At 44.8% G+C, this 15,144-nt stretch overlaps 1 protein-coding gene across 2 annotated transcripts in view; it reads right to left on the bottom strand.

Annotated features, from left to right (window-relative positions):
* Positions 1–15,144, bottom strand: part of VWF (von Willebrand factor) — a 119,333-nt gene that overhangs the window by 17,952 nt on the left and 86,237 nt on the right. For both annotated transcript variants that reach the window (XR_004965910.1, XM_036298336.1), the window contains exons 38-43: positions 13,946–14,145; positions 8,939–9,041; positions 8,106–8,180; positions 6,773–6,877; positions 5,427–5,632; positions 4,132–4,281 (exon numbers count right to left, since the gene is read on the bottom strand). Coding sequence is in view for 1 of the 2 variants with exons in the window: in XM_036298336.1 (XP_036154229.1) it covers positions 4,132–4,281; positions 5,427–5,632; positions 6,773–6,877; positions 8,106–8,180; positions 8,939–9,041; positions 13,946–14,145 (839 nt within the window). In the remaining variant the exon portion in view is untranslated. The remainder of the gene's footprint in view (positions 1–4,131; positions 4,282–5,426; positions 5,633–6,772; positions 6,878–8,105; positions 8,181–8,938; positions 9,042–13,945; positions 14,146–15,144) is intronic.

Raw genomic sequence — 15,144 nt, 5'->3', positions numbered from 1 at the left:
CAGCCCAGAGTTGACTCAGCAACAGCTACCTGACCTGATCTTTATCATGACCAAATCTAGGGCACTTCATTGACTGGGGGAGAATATCCAAGATGCTTGAGAACTAGTCTCTGCTCTAATAGGGCAAAATACCTACATAAGATGAATGCCTTGATCCCAAGACCTCTCACCAATGTGCAGAGTTAGATTGCCCCAAGTAGTTACTTGATGTAGTTTATAGGGCACAGTGAGATAAGAGCATCAGAGACCAACCTTCCCTAGAATGCCTGCGAGGGAGACCAGCATCCTGGAAGTTTACTAGCTCACCTTGCCTCTTAATGGTCTTCTAATCTGGCCAAAGCTTTGGGAATTTGGATTGAAACTGTCCACTGAAAACTCTGAAGCAATGTACAAAGAATAGGCAAAACACTGACATGTGTGGTATCTCAGGAGTCCAGGGGACAGACCCCAGGACTGGGCTTTATCTTGAAGCTCTGTTCTTAAAAGAGAAGGAATGCTCGCAGCTGTTCAGGATGGGTGAGGAGGCCAGGCCTGCTTCGCACACTCACACGCAGGACCAAGCCAGAAGATGCACACAGCACTTGATGTTGGGCTAGCTGGTGCCTCTCTGGGGGAACACAAGCACTCCAGAGACTTGGCTCAACATCATACCATCTCCATGGGGCCCACTTACATCCTGACCCATGTCACAGAGGTGCCCAGTGAGTTGTCCCCAGTGTTTTATCATCTGAGATTCTAATAATTTATTATGCATCTATGACGTACTAGGTACTTTGGAGAAGCCAACAAATTAGAATGATACAATCTAGACACCCTCCACTCTAAGGCAGAATATACAAGCTGCCATAAAAGACTCACAGAGCACGAAAGAATCATCAATACCTTCAGGGACCCAACATCACTCTTATGCGCCTCTCTAAGAGTGCCAAGTGACCTGGATTAGTGTGTTCTTCCTGTTTTCTGCTGCCTCCCAATATGGGAGGACACACTGTCGATACTATGAATGACTACCAGGACAGATGCCTTGCTCCCAAAACCCCACCAACTTCTCATGCTCAGGTTCTCCTAGTCATGTCTCCAAATTTCCTGGCTGCCATCTTTTTGAGATTCCCCTCCACCTCCAGCATTCCCATTTTCCTGCTGCACAACCAGGGTTCATCCAATATTCTCATCTCTCTTTCTTTCCCCATACCCGTCTAAATCCTCTACCTTATATCTGTTCAAAATATACATCTCAGACCCTTCTCCTTACTTCCTTCTCAATCCTGTTTCCTTGGTTTCCCAATTAAGAATGGAAATAAGCAGGTCTAATATCTAGCCAATCTAAAGACAGATGCCAATGAAAAATAGATTCCTAATATATTTAGCAGCACAATCCTTTAAACACGGTTAACATTGCTGAAATGATGGTGAGAGGCATGGAGCATTGGTCCCTTGTCTCTTTGCTGAATCTTAAATTCCCTTAAAATGCTGGCATTGCCAGTGTATCAGCCTCACAGAAGGGGCCCTGGACTAGAAGTCAAGACAACCCAGTTCTACTGGCTTTAAAGGAGCTGTAGATCTATGGCCAACCTTGTTCCCTGTGCTAGTGCTCTGCTTTCTATCTGATAAGTGGGAAGAACAGCCTTGCCTCTTCTTCCTTCTGGAGGAGTATCATGAGGGTGAATAAAATATAATGCATTACATTCAGTTCCTCGGACACAGTTCCTAATGCCATGATTTAGTCTGATTCTGGAGTCTAAAAGTGTGGAATCAGGTGATCATAAGCCTTCAAAGAAAATCTTCTCTAAAGTTTATATGACAGAGGGGAAATTCCTCTTGCCATTAACATGGAAGCAAGGCCATAGGCATGTAGGCATACCTGTAATATTCTTTGGGAAGCCAGCCTTACCCTTTGCTTGCTCTACCTAATTTTTCTGACATGAACAGTAGAGAACTAATGAGGTGGTTGAGGAAAGTATATTTCTCCAGACTGTGGCTTCAGAAAGAAAGAATCAGAGGGTAATGTTTCCTTGTTTGTTTTTGTTTTGTTTTTGTCACAACCTAGACAACAAATGAATTCAGGTAAGTGAGCCCAAATGTCTCTGGAGTCAGACCAGAGCTGATACCTCCCTCTTTGAAGAATGAAGTCTAAAACCATCACAATTCACTGAAGCTCCCACCTCAACTCAAGACATCGTACAGATCAAAGCCCAGCCTCCCACATGCCTTCAGCTTTAACATAAACCTCCTTCTCCTCCCTAGAAGGTGTGAACATTCAGTCTTTAAGACAAGACACTCAATTCTCTACAGCAATCATCTGGTCAAGTGTTCTAGAAATGTTTCCTCCTCCACTCATTCACCTGACCTCTGTACCCATTTTCTTTTTGAAATTGCCTCCAGCACCACAGCCTCTAAATCAGCAGTTCTCAACCTGTGGGTCGCGACCCCTTTGGCAGTTGAACGACCCTTACACAGGGGTCGCCTAAGACCATCCTGCATATCAGATATTTACATTACAATTCATAACAGTAGCAACATTACAGTTATGAAGTAGCAACGAAAATAATTTTATGGTTGGGTCACAATATGAGAAACTGTATTTAAAGGGCCAGAAGGTTGAGGACCACTGCTCTAGATAGACAAGTTTCTACCATATAACCTGCACCCTCCCCAACAGCTAACTGGACTAGACTGGGGACTGGACAGAGGATCATATCCATGGGATGAGCTAAGTCCATAAATTTTCTCCTTGAAAAGTCAATCTATTGAACACAAAGACTGAGCAAGTCACACTGGACAGGGATGGCCCTGGATCTAAAAAGTCATGCTGAGTTGAAGCCAGATGCAATAAAGCCATGTGCAAATAAGATTTATGAGAAAGCAAAACTTCTTCCCAGAGAAAGTTGACCTGCAATGAAGAACTGGAGCAGATGGGCAGAGAGGAGCAGAGACAGGGGTGGGGCTCATGGGATATGGGAGAGAAATGTTGTATGCCAATTTATATATCCTGTACTTCATTCCTGAGAGTTTTATTTTGGCTAACTTGAGTAGATTCTGTTCTTTGCAACCAAAACTCCCTACTGAAACACGAAATATATTGGGTGCAAATTTTATAAAAATGGCCTCTAAACAGTACTTTCTTTACTTGATAGCAAGTTATTCTGATAGCCTCCATAGCCTATGGGAGGAGAGGGGGACCAACAGGTTTCCAAAACTTAGCATTCCCATAAGACACACCTGGATACCATAGCATCATCCTCTCTCAAAGTTGCCTAGCAACTCTGCTTCTCCTCAGTACATCATTGCAGGTAGTGCAGCAGATGAGCTGAATGGACTACCTATTTCTGGATTTACTCATAGTCCCTCCCTTTCATCACCAAGCCACACATTTCCAAAACAGCATCAAGAGCACTGTTTTCTCTGCTGTTAACATTTACAGAAGCAACCACAAGATGTGTTACTCTTCTTTTATCATCATTATCTATGGATAATACTACAGTAATAATAAAAATAGCATTAAACCAGCAAGCAGAATTTGATCCCCAATTCTCCCTGCACATGAGTGCTTCATTTTTCTAGGGTCTTATTAATCTTAAATGTTCAAAAAAGAGTCCCCCCAAAATACAGAGAAACCTTAGGGATAAACTACAATGAGAATTTAAAACTGATTGGGGAAGACTAATCATGTTTTTGTACCTGAAATTATAACACAGTCTGAAAAATCACCAATCTTTGTGGAAACACTATAGGACATTAAAACTGGAATAATCTCAGAAAATTCAGAACGTTTATCTGTTCTAGGGATAGCCCAAGTAATGTCTGATGAGGGACGAGATAGGAAAATAATCAAGTCCTCTTTTCTAGGCATTTAATCCACACCTCTGTTCAAACCAACTCCATTGCTCTCTGGACTCAAGACCATACAACATACAACATCCATTAGGCAAGGATTACCTGAATCACAGAAGGATGACATTGCAATCCTTTCTTGATGCTTCTTTCTTTTCCCCAGTTCACCTCCCCTCCCCCATCATTCTGGTCTTGAATGAGAGTTTACTAAAGGGGCTTTTTGCCTCTGCCTGGGATGCTCTCCCCTACTTCCATACCCTGAGTGTTCCACACAGTGCCTAGTCTCTCTGTGCGTCTTACCAACTGGCAGCTTTCTTCACAGGGCTTCTGGGAGCACTGAGCCACACGCAGGCCCATCACAGCATCCTCCATGTCTGTGCAGGTGCATATATCACAGCCCTCCTCCCATAGCTGTCCAATAGGGTAGACAGTGCCTCGGTGGACACACACCTGTAGACACAAGGTTTCTGTGAGTGAACTCATTCAGTTCATTTAAACAAGAGTTTAGAAAGTATCTACTATGTGTTGGAAGTTGCTCTAGGTTGCTCTGAGAATATAGCAATAAATAAAACCAACATGGTGTCTGCCTACATGCAGGGATGCTTATAAAGTAGATTTTAATAAGCATGAAAACTGGACCTGCTCCTGCTCCTCCAGAACCTAGGCACTTAGAAATCTTGAGCTAGAAGAGAATCCAGAAGGGACCAGAGGTCTAGAGCATTCTGGGAAAATGAGTGTGTGCTCTAGCCCTAATAGAGTCCAGGGAAAGGTAACTGTGACTTCTCTTTGGCATTCATTGCAGGACTTACCCTCAATAGTTCAGCAGCTGAAAATCTTCTCAGATCTTCCTACTGTAATTAATGGTTCATCTCAAGTTCTGCCAATTATCTTTCATAACTCTTCTTGGTGGACCTCCTCCCTATGACTGCTATGTGCATTTAGTATCTGTACCATCTGTTGATACTTTGTTGTATTCAGTTAATAGAATATTGTCTTATATATACTAGCAAGACCATAAGTTGACTACATCTTACATTTCTCCCATAACACCTAATACAGTACCAGTTCTGGTAGAACAGAGTAGTTGCTCAGTAATTATAGGAAAGAAGGAAGGAAGGAAGGAAGGAAGGAAGGAAGGAAGGAAGGAAGGAAGGAAGGAAGGAAGGAGGAGGAGAGAGGAGGAGGAAGGAGGAGGAGAGAGAGGAGGAAGGAAGGAAGGAAGGAAGGAAGGAAGGAAGGAAGGAAGGAAGGAAGGAAAAAAGGATAGATAGATGGATGAATTGATAGCAATTAACAAATGAGTCAACTATTAACTTGTCTGTAAATAATCCATGCCTTCATATTATTTCCTTAGCTAACCTAAGGAAATCTCTTTAAAGGCCAGACCATGTCTTATACCTTATTTGTAACCTCAGCACTAGCCACAGTAGGTTCTCTATAAATACCTCCTGGGCTAACTAAATTTCCATTAGGCTGAGATAGAATGTTGACTGCTCACCCACCAACCATATAGCACTTGGTTTGGGCAGGAAGGCAAATCTTCCATAAGAAGCAGATGTTTGCCATCATCCCAGCCACAGCTGAGCAGCCCCTACCTTGTCAGGAAGGCAGGTGATTGTGGTGCAGCCACAGTCATTGGTGATGGCCGAGGACAAGTACCCCAGAGGGCAGGTCACTGTAGAGTTGACACAGTTACAAGCACACTCATACTCATCACAGCACTGGGTCTTCCGAAGGGTCGGTGTCCGGTGTGGGGGACATGAGGGTGGGGACTCCCTTCTGCACTCCTCCTTCCTGCAGGCTGAGAAACAGGAAGGTGACACCCTAGTCCTGCCACACTGGGCATTGAAATCAATCAGGGTTTGTAAGTATTCAGCTATTAAATAAGAACCCAGGGGATTCTTAGGTCCAGGGGATTAAATCATAAATGCACGTAAGTCCAATTCAGGGGCTGTGGGGTATTCAATCATCCCCAAAAGAAGTTAGTCTTCAGAAAATATGAACATCAATCAAAAGGAGAAATGTGAAACTAGGAATTTTAATGGAGAAGAAGCAAAGACTGCTTAGTACCCACTCTACCACCTTCCCATGCACATCTGGATGGGGTAGGGTCCTTCCAGCTATTGATTCTCAGAGACAGTGGAGGTAGAATCCCTAAGACCCAGATAGGCCTTGGACGCCATGAACTGGTAAGCATTTTTATATGCTGGCAGCTTATGTGATCCTATCCCCACCTCAGTACCTAGAACAATACCCTATAGTTTCAGGTCCTCTAAGAAGGTTGAATGAAAGAATGACAGCAATCAGTCAAACCCAGAGTGTTTTATAAATGTCAAATCCCATCCTGTGTCCTTTGCCTATTCACAGCCTCCTTCAAATACGAGGTGTCCTCTCACCCTCGAGGTCTTACATCTAGGAACTCAAGAGAGATTCTAAATCAACAGGACAAGACCTCTACTTGACTTAAAGTGGGTATTCTCAGTATCTAAATACAGAACTCAGTTTCTTGACACATCTTACTTTAGTACAACCCTATGCTTAAATTACAGTATTTAGCAATTAGATATATAAACATACAAAGGGGAGAAAACTGTATATCTGTTTGGGAATAAGATCCAGTACTGAGGACAAACCAAGGAAACTTTTCCTCCCCTCAGTGGTGTGTGGGAGGATGGGGGTAAATAAAGATTAGGTCTGGAGACTTCTTCATCTTACACCCAATTGCCTCATAATACAGCCCAACAGGGACATGCCTGTGGCTGTACCCACTTCCAGGACACCTTCAGCATCATGCAGCTGGGAAGAATATTAGAGGATTCAATCCAAGGGTGACCTTGATCCCTCTGTCCTAGACATCCCCAACCCCACTAGAGTCAGCTAACTAGAATACAAGCCAGGAGAGAGTGGCTGCACCACCACCTCCTCTCCATGGAGGCTTTACCGCAGGTGAAGTTGGGTCTGCACTCGCCAGGATTGGTCAATGTTGGCTGGAGGCCACCTTCACAGTGAGGCACTGGGGGCAGGTCACAGCTCACCAGGTCACACACTAAGGGACAGAAAAAAAAAAAAAAGACATCCACTCAGAGTTTAGCAAGGTTATTCTTGTATTACCTGTGAGTGTCACCCTATAGTCCTTTTCATGCAGATTTCTGTTAGGTAGGTAGTGATTATGAGACAAAGGTAGAGATACAGATAGAGGTAGAGGTGGAGGGGGGAGATAGATGATAGGTTGATAGGTAGGTATGTAGATTGATTGATGATAGATAGATAGATAGATAGATAGATAGATAGATAGATAGATCCAGATATCCGATAAGCTGATATTGATTTTTCTGTCATCAGCTAGGACTTTCAGATCACAGCCAAGTCACTTGAACCCTCTAGACTTCCATTTCATCTTCTGCAAAGTGGGAACTCTAACTCATAGAGTCAGTCCAAGGATGTCATGAAATAATTAAGGCAACATGCCTGGCACATTGTAGAAGCCTAAAAGGTCTACAAAATGAGGGACTTGAACTAAATGATCCCCTCAGTTCTGTCTACTGTTAACATTCTCAGATCTATTTTACACAAGCTGTTCTCAAGTCAGATCTCCCTGCCCACAGGACTTCTATGTGTCCCTGATCAATTTCATCAGCATAAATAAAATTCTTAGGTTAGTTCATTCTTTTGTAGATCCTTGCACTGTCCCTTAATCTATTTGCTCGCCCTGTAAGATCTGCCTCACTGCAAATTTTACAATTAACAAACACACTAGACAGGACAGGGACGGGTCATCAGAGGTTCCCTGTCATGTTAAACCTAATTCCATCAGCTCTGGATTCATTTACTTATAGCATTATTCAGCCTATTATTCACTATGCAGTTCGCAAGCCAATAATGAAACCCTTTGACAAATAACTTGCTGAAATCAAGGTGCCCTGTAGGTGGCCTTCTCCACATCTAAGGTCCTCAGAAAGGAAAAGGAAAATGGGCTACTTTGGCCTAACTTTCTCTTCAGTCCATTTCTGAGCACTTCCCCCCACCAGTGATTACCCCATTCTTTATTTAATGTTTTCAAATCTGACATTTAATGATTTACTGCAGAACTTCTCTAGGCAGCAAATCCTATTTTCTAGAGGTTACCCTTTCCATTATTTGGAAAATCCAGTCAGCCCTTGCCCACCTCCTTTCTCACACCCTGTGTCTGAGACCATATGTCTCTTGCAGCGCCCACATCATTCACCTAGGGCTGGGGCCTGGGCCCTGGAGAATGCCCAAGGTGGGACACATACCGCATTCATACTCCGGGCAGCACTGGTCTGCGTTCTGGTGGAGGCGAGCCACTTCACATGGGCCACATGTGGGAGCTGGAAAAGAATGCCACACAAGTCAGAGAAATAAACAGTGGTACAGCCTGGAGCAGGATCTAAAATATGGCAGGCTCTCAAAGAAGGTGAAGAGAGCAGCCAAAGAATATAAATATACTTAGCCCATGGGCACAGACAACAGAGCAGTGAAGGCCAGGGGAGGGGTGGCAAGGGCTGGGTGGAGGTGGGCAAAGGTGGGGAGGATGGGGGCATCTGTAATAGTGTCAACAATCTATATATATGGCTAATATGCAAAGTGTCCTCAGGAGTTCGTTCGGTTGCTCGCTATGATGTGTGCTGACCATCAGGGGGCAGCACGAAACAAAGGAAGGCCCCAGCTGGCAGCCAGAGGGCCCCAATCGGCCCTGATTGCCAGCCAGGCCTAGGGATCCTACCCCTGCATGAATTTTGTGCACCAGTCATCTAGTAATATGTATATATAGCAGACTATCATCCACAGAAACCAGCACAGGCCCTACATGGGAGGCCGTGAAGTATCAGGCTGTGGGATTTCTGAGAATGAGGCTGTTGACCCCTGAATGTGCTCTACAGGAGACTCTAGTCTGAGGGCCAAGGTGAGACAGGAGAGCAGGGTTAAGCTCTGAGAGCAGCTATTCCAGGTGTGGGACAAGGGGAACCCTATCCCAGAGAGGTAAGGAAGGGTGGGCTGGCCTGGGAAACAGGCCAGGCCCAGGAAATCCACATGTGGATCTGGTGGCTACAGGGCCTGGAGGGTGCCCCAGGGAGGGTGAGCTCACCTCTGGCCGTGGGGCAGGGGTGTGAGGTGCAGTTGACCTTCCGCCCGCTGAGACACGTGCAGATCTGGCAGGGCTGGTGGTCTGGGACCCAGGTTTCCAGGAACTGAGAGAAAATGAGGTTCAGAAGGGGTGCAGGACATTAGGCAGAAAGCCCTGGAGTAAATGGAAGTCAGTTCCCCCACCTTCACTACAATCTTGTCGCGAGGATATTTTTATTATTATCTCCACTTATCAAACAAGAAAGTTGAGGCACTTGCAGTCCTGGGGTTGAACCAGCAGAGGTAGGGTTTGAACCCCGAATCCATCCTTTTAACAACATGTTCTGCTGCCTCCTGATAATAATTAGCATTAGATATGTTCGAGATATTTTTCCTAGAGACTGTATGTTTATTCACTTTATGTTCCTTATCATAACCCTATCAGGCAAGCACTATTATTATCTTCATGTATAAATGATGAAATTGAGTCACAGAGAAGGAACATGACCAGGTGGCACACCCAGGATTTGAACCTGGCATTCTGGCCCCAGACACCACATGTTCTACACCTGCCACTCACAGGCAGTCACAGTGCCTGACCCTGCTGGGACTGTGGGAGTGACAGACATTGGATAAATACAATCAACTTGAGGAAATAAGATCATGTATGAAAAGCTGCCTAAGATAAATGAAGTGTGATACATCCACACTGTGAAATACTACTTAGCCATTAATAGTCTACTACTCAGACTATCGAAGTACAATACACACACAGGTGGATCTCAACAGTGTTATGCTGAGTGAAAGAAGCCAGGCCAAAAAAGTAGTATATACTACAGGATTCCATTTATATGAAATTCCAGAAAATATAAACAAATCTATAGTGACAGAAAGCAGACCAGTGGTTGCCTGGGGATGGGAGCTGGGGGTCAGGAGACGTATTAAAGTGGGCACAAGGAAACCTTGGGGAATGATGAAAACGTCCCTTGTCCTGGTTGTGATGGTGGTTTTACAGGAGTGTGCACGTGTCAAAACTCACCAAACTGTACACTTTATTAGCTGCTGTTTATTATATGTAAACTATATCTCTATAAAGCGATTTTTAGAATGAAAAATAAAAGGGCGACAGGAGGGCAAAGAAGAGCAGTTCACTAGGGTTTGGGCCCTCAGAGAGGCCTCCTGAAGGTGTGCCTGTGAAGGGTGGGAGGTGGAGTATGGGGGGGGGGGGAGCTTGGGGAGGAGAAAGAATTCTGGGTGTGGAAAGAGGGGAGAATGTCCTGTGGGTCAGTGGACAATTGTAGAGGCCTCCCCTGCCCACTTGAGGAGCTTGAGCTTAAGTTGGTGGGCAAGGGGCAGCCCTGGAGTTTTATAAGCAGGACCCTGCTTCCCAGGAAGAGTGTTAAATAAGGGCCAACATGGTGAGGGTAGCAGGACTGAGAGGGAGGGACTAGGAATAGGAAACAAAAACACACACACAAAAAGGCTGCAGGGGCTGCTATTCCAGTGTTTCTGGGGGCCAGGAAGACACAGAGAGGGGCCCTGGGTGCTGGCCTCAGAGGTGGGAGCAGAGAGGCCGGGCAGAGGGGCAGGGGTGGGGAAGCATCGCTCATTCCCCCAGGCCTCTGGGTGATGCCAAGAAACAGTAAATGGGGGGGGGGGGTGCGGTAGGGGAGGTGGGAGGGTGGTATCCCGACTTTTAAATGGCAAAGGTGGTGAAATAAAGAGGCTTATAGTTTTTATGTGTTTTGAGGGTTTTTCTCTCTTGTAAAAGAGGCCTTTTAAAGAGCCTGTTTTTGTGGACTTCAGATATCTAAATTTAAGAATAAATAATGCTACCACTATCCTGAGAGTGGGCAACACCACAACAGATGACCAAACACAGGTGCTAAACCTCCTCCTCCGGGGATTTTTCTTTTCCCAGACAGCTTTAAGGAGGCCTGCCTGAGACAGGAGACAGAATCTTGGGCCCCTGGAAAAGCCCTTTCTGGCTAACGCTAAGCTTCTAAAAACCGCCAGCAGCCAGCTGTACAGGGGCATAACATGCCGGGTTATGCGGCAAGTGGGCCAGCAGATGGCGCTCCTGCATCAGCACAGGCCAACTCCAGGCAGCCCTGTCTCACCCGCCAGGTTCCAGGGCCAGGATGTGACAATTACTGAGACAGGAGAACAGGTATGAGAGCTAGCTGGAGTTAAAGATTTAGATGACAAAAGAATGGCCCACAGAGAATACGGCAAGGGAACCTAGAAGTCTTCAAAGCCCAAGGTCACAGAAGGAATACAAGCCCACAGCTGAGAATTTAAGAGAAGATGCAAGTGAAATGTATAGGTTACAGAACACCAGAGATCAGAGAGAAAGGGAGGCTCCAGGCAGGGGCGCCAGGCTTCTGGGTGATGGAGGCAGTTCTTGCTGAGCTGAGCTGAAGCAGCACTTGCTCTGCACAGCACCCCCTGCTCCCCAACACGGAGAGAGGAACAGCCAGCACGGCTCTGGATCCCTTCTGAGCCGGCAACAAAGGCTCCCGTCTTTACAGTGCACTTTGTAAACTAAACAAGAGCTATGGAAACTGGTAAATATTTTGCCCTTCCGATGTTACCACAAGAGATTTATACCCTGGTTTATTTCCCTGAAGGGAAAAAAATTCTGGCCTTTATTTTTCATTTTAAAAAATTTCATTTAATGGAAATATTTTTCATATTAGATTTTTTTGTTCTTAACTCTACTTTGAAAGTAAAAGCTGCAATTGCAGGTGGCTGGATAAGATACTTGTTTTCATTTGTGTAAGCTGTAGTATTTTCTGAAATAACTACAACTGGCTGTGTTCCCTTCATAGTTTTAATTAATTCATTTTATGTTACTTGATTTTAAAATATTTTTATAAGACAGTTTCTATATCAAAAATAGCGCACTATTTGGAAGCATTCTTTATACCATGTCAATGCATATTCCCGATGTGTTGCACTGAAGATGAGGGAGCAGGGAAAGGGGAAACAGGGCCAGAGAGGAGTGGAGAAAAGAGGGGTAGAGACACTAAAATAAAATTCACAAGCTTCCTGCTTTCAGCGCCCTGCAGACAGTTGGTGGCCACAGAGCCAGAGACACTTTGCAAACTTGAGCTGACTTCTCGTCAGGATGTGAAGGAAGGGAGGAGAGACCACATCTGCCTCCCTCTGAGAGTCTATTACCACCAGCAGCAAAACCAGTCTGCAATTGCCACTGGGTGCTAGCCCCACCTGGGAATGGTACACATCCCTAGAGCCCAGCAGGAGTGCAGGAGCTGTGCAAAGCAGGGAGAGCAGTGTAAGGTTCTGTCAGCTTGTCTGGAGAATACTGTGGTACCGGAAGTCACTTAAATTGGCAAGTTGAAATACAGCAGTAGAGTATGACTGGGCTTCCCTCTGAGTTTATCTGTCCCACAGTGACAATAAATGGGATAGAGCCCAACAACAAAACAGAGCAGGTGGAGCCACCCAAGTAACAGTCTAGTGGATGCCCGTGCTGACCTGCACTCCCAGTTAGCTCAGAGTTTAGCTCAGGGTTCTGATGAGATCAATGTCAGGCTAGGACACTAGGGGATGACCAGGTGTAGTGAATAAGAATTCCAGTTTTATCACCTTGTGCCATCTGAGCCTCAGTTTCCTCTTCCATTCAGTGGGACATATAATAACATTTCTACAGAGCTTTGGGGAGAATCAAATAAAATAGTCCATTTCCTGGCTTACAGTGTCAGGGAGGAACAGTGTAGTTACTGGAATTGTTGCTTTCATCATTCCCCAGTTTGGCTAGCTGGCCTTCCCAGGAGCTCTCCTAGCGGTGATTAAACATAGTGGCAAGTCACCAAACCCTATCACTTAGTGATAAAGCCCTCCTTGGTGATGACAGAGATGTTAGGTCTGGGGATCAGCACATGATCATAGAACACATTCTCCTTTGCTAGAAGCCAAATGTATTCCTCCCTCTACCATGCTCTGTAATATCACTGTCAAGGATGAAGGACAGAACCACAGCACAGACTCACATGTGCACAGACACACAATGCTCCAGATCCGACAAACACACATGTTGTGGAGAGATACGACTGTCATCTTAGGATGGGGGAGGACCCTTTCAAAATGTATCAATAATTCCTAAAGGCTAAAAGAATTGATGACTTCCACACAAATCAAACCCACCCCCCACACACACATACACACACATACACACACAAAGACCTAGTAAAAGGGCAATTTCATATATTGGAGCAAGCAAGTTCTCTGGAGTCAGACATAGCTTCAAATTCTGAGTCCAACACCCAGCTCCATAACTTACAAACTGTGTCCATGGGCAGTGCCCTAAGCTAGGCATTAGTTTTCTCATAGATGTTTTGTATTTATGAGATGATGCAAAATATCCAGTGTGTTCTTGGAATCCTAGTCCAAGAGACTAGTCCTAGTCCACATGCACATACACATTCACTCATCCACCACACATACAAGTTCCATGGTCAGATAAGTTTGAGAAGTGAAAACCCTCTTAAATACTTGCCACACATTAGTACATTAAAAACTCTAAATAGCCCTACAATAAGGAAACCTATTTAACTTGTCTAACTAGTGTTCTTTAAATGCTTTTGACCACAGGTAACTGTTAAATTCTGCAAAACACACCTTTGAAAAATCTTGAGATAATGAATAGATAGTGGTTAGTACAATGCCAGGTATATAATATATCATCATAATGGTAGGCATCACCATATAAAATATTTTTTTCCTATCCTCTCTTGGGTTCCTATAGCATCTATTTCCATGAATATAATGATAAAAGTAGTAGTAGCAATAGTAGTAACATAGCTAATATATGACAGACTCAAGATATGAACCAAGATCTAACTCAAAAGCCACTATGTCATACTGCTCCCCTACCCCTTAATGACCCCCTTAAGAGTCAACTCCTGCTGCTAAAGTTAGAAGGGGCCAATCACTGGTGAACGCTTCATCCTACTGAACCCAGAGAGAAGCAGGCCCATGGGAGGTGAAAGACCAGGGCTCCTACCTGATGCCGGACTCCATCCTCACCGACACACTGGGTGCAGGCCTCCTCGGGGACACAGCTACCTTCCAGCATGACTTGGTGTGAGGGGCAGAAGCAACCTTCCGAGGGATGGTTCCCACAGGAACTTGAATTGCCCTCACAGTGCCGGGGGCAGCCATGCTCACAATGGTTGTACACCAGGGATGGTGGACAGGACATAGCTGCAGATGGAGAAGGAGGTCACTCTGGATGGCTCACACCCACCAGAGGGAAATAGAGGCACCCAGAAGACTACATTTCCCAACTTCCCTTGCAACTAAGTGTAGTCATGTGACAAAGTTTTGACCTATGAATGGAAGAAGGGTAGACTCCTATAGCAGCCTCCAGGAATCTTTTTTCAAAAAAACAACTATGCATACCCTTTTTCCCTTTTCCATCCTTCACCCATTCTGCTTCTCAGAACTTGGATATGATAACTAGAGCTTCATTTTAAACTATGAGGAAAACCCACACCCAAGTGAGGGTGAGCAAAAAGCTAGAATCCAGTTTGAGGCTAAGAAACAGCTGGAGCCACCTCCCTCTGACCACTGTGTGACAGAGAATTTTATTTCTCTGTTACTTGCAGTCAAATTTAATCATATCTGTTTATAAAACCTGTGTGTCCTTAGGAAGTATCATGGTTCTTTCTTTTGAATACATTTATATTTAATGCTTACAAACTCCTCTTAAAATGAAGTAAGGAATCTACAGGTATGATGAATTGCCTTGGGAGAGAAGCTACAAGGTAATTCATTCCTCCCACCCTGGTCCTCCTCAGCCCCTTTCTCAGGTTCTCATGGTGCCAAGGCAGAGAAAGTCTCCAAGGATTTTGAGCATCCAGGGTTTTCCTATGCACAATAAATAGGAGGTAGATCAAAAAATTAGCTAAGCAGAGAAGGTGATAGAGGTAACTCGAAACTAACATTTTCCCTTTGATCTGCAGGCAGATGGAAAGGGGGCAGTACCATCCACATGCACTCAGAAAACCAGAGCTCAAAGGAACCTAAGGGTTGTCTAGTCCAACTTTCTCATTCTAAGATGCAGAAACTGGTGCCCATCACCAGCTGAGCTGCGACTAGGGTGCCCAAGTCCTCCAGCCCCATGTAAGAGTTGCCGACAGCTGTATAATTATAAACTCATAAACCCTGAGACTCCAAGATGCTTGTACATATTCATTTCTC

Source organism: Myotis myotis, unplaced genomic scaffold, assembly GCF_014108235.1.
Source record: "Myotis myotis isolate mMyoMyo1 unplaced genomic scaffold, mMyoMyo1.p scaffold_m19_p_3, whole genome shotgun sequence".
Lineage (NCBI taxonomy): Eukaryota > Metazoa > Chordata > Mammalia > Chiroptera > Vespertilionidae > Myotis > Myotis myotis.
Note: the sequence above shows the minus strand (reverse complement) of the source record. Positions and strands in the feature narration are given on the sequence as shown.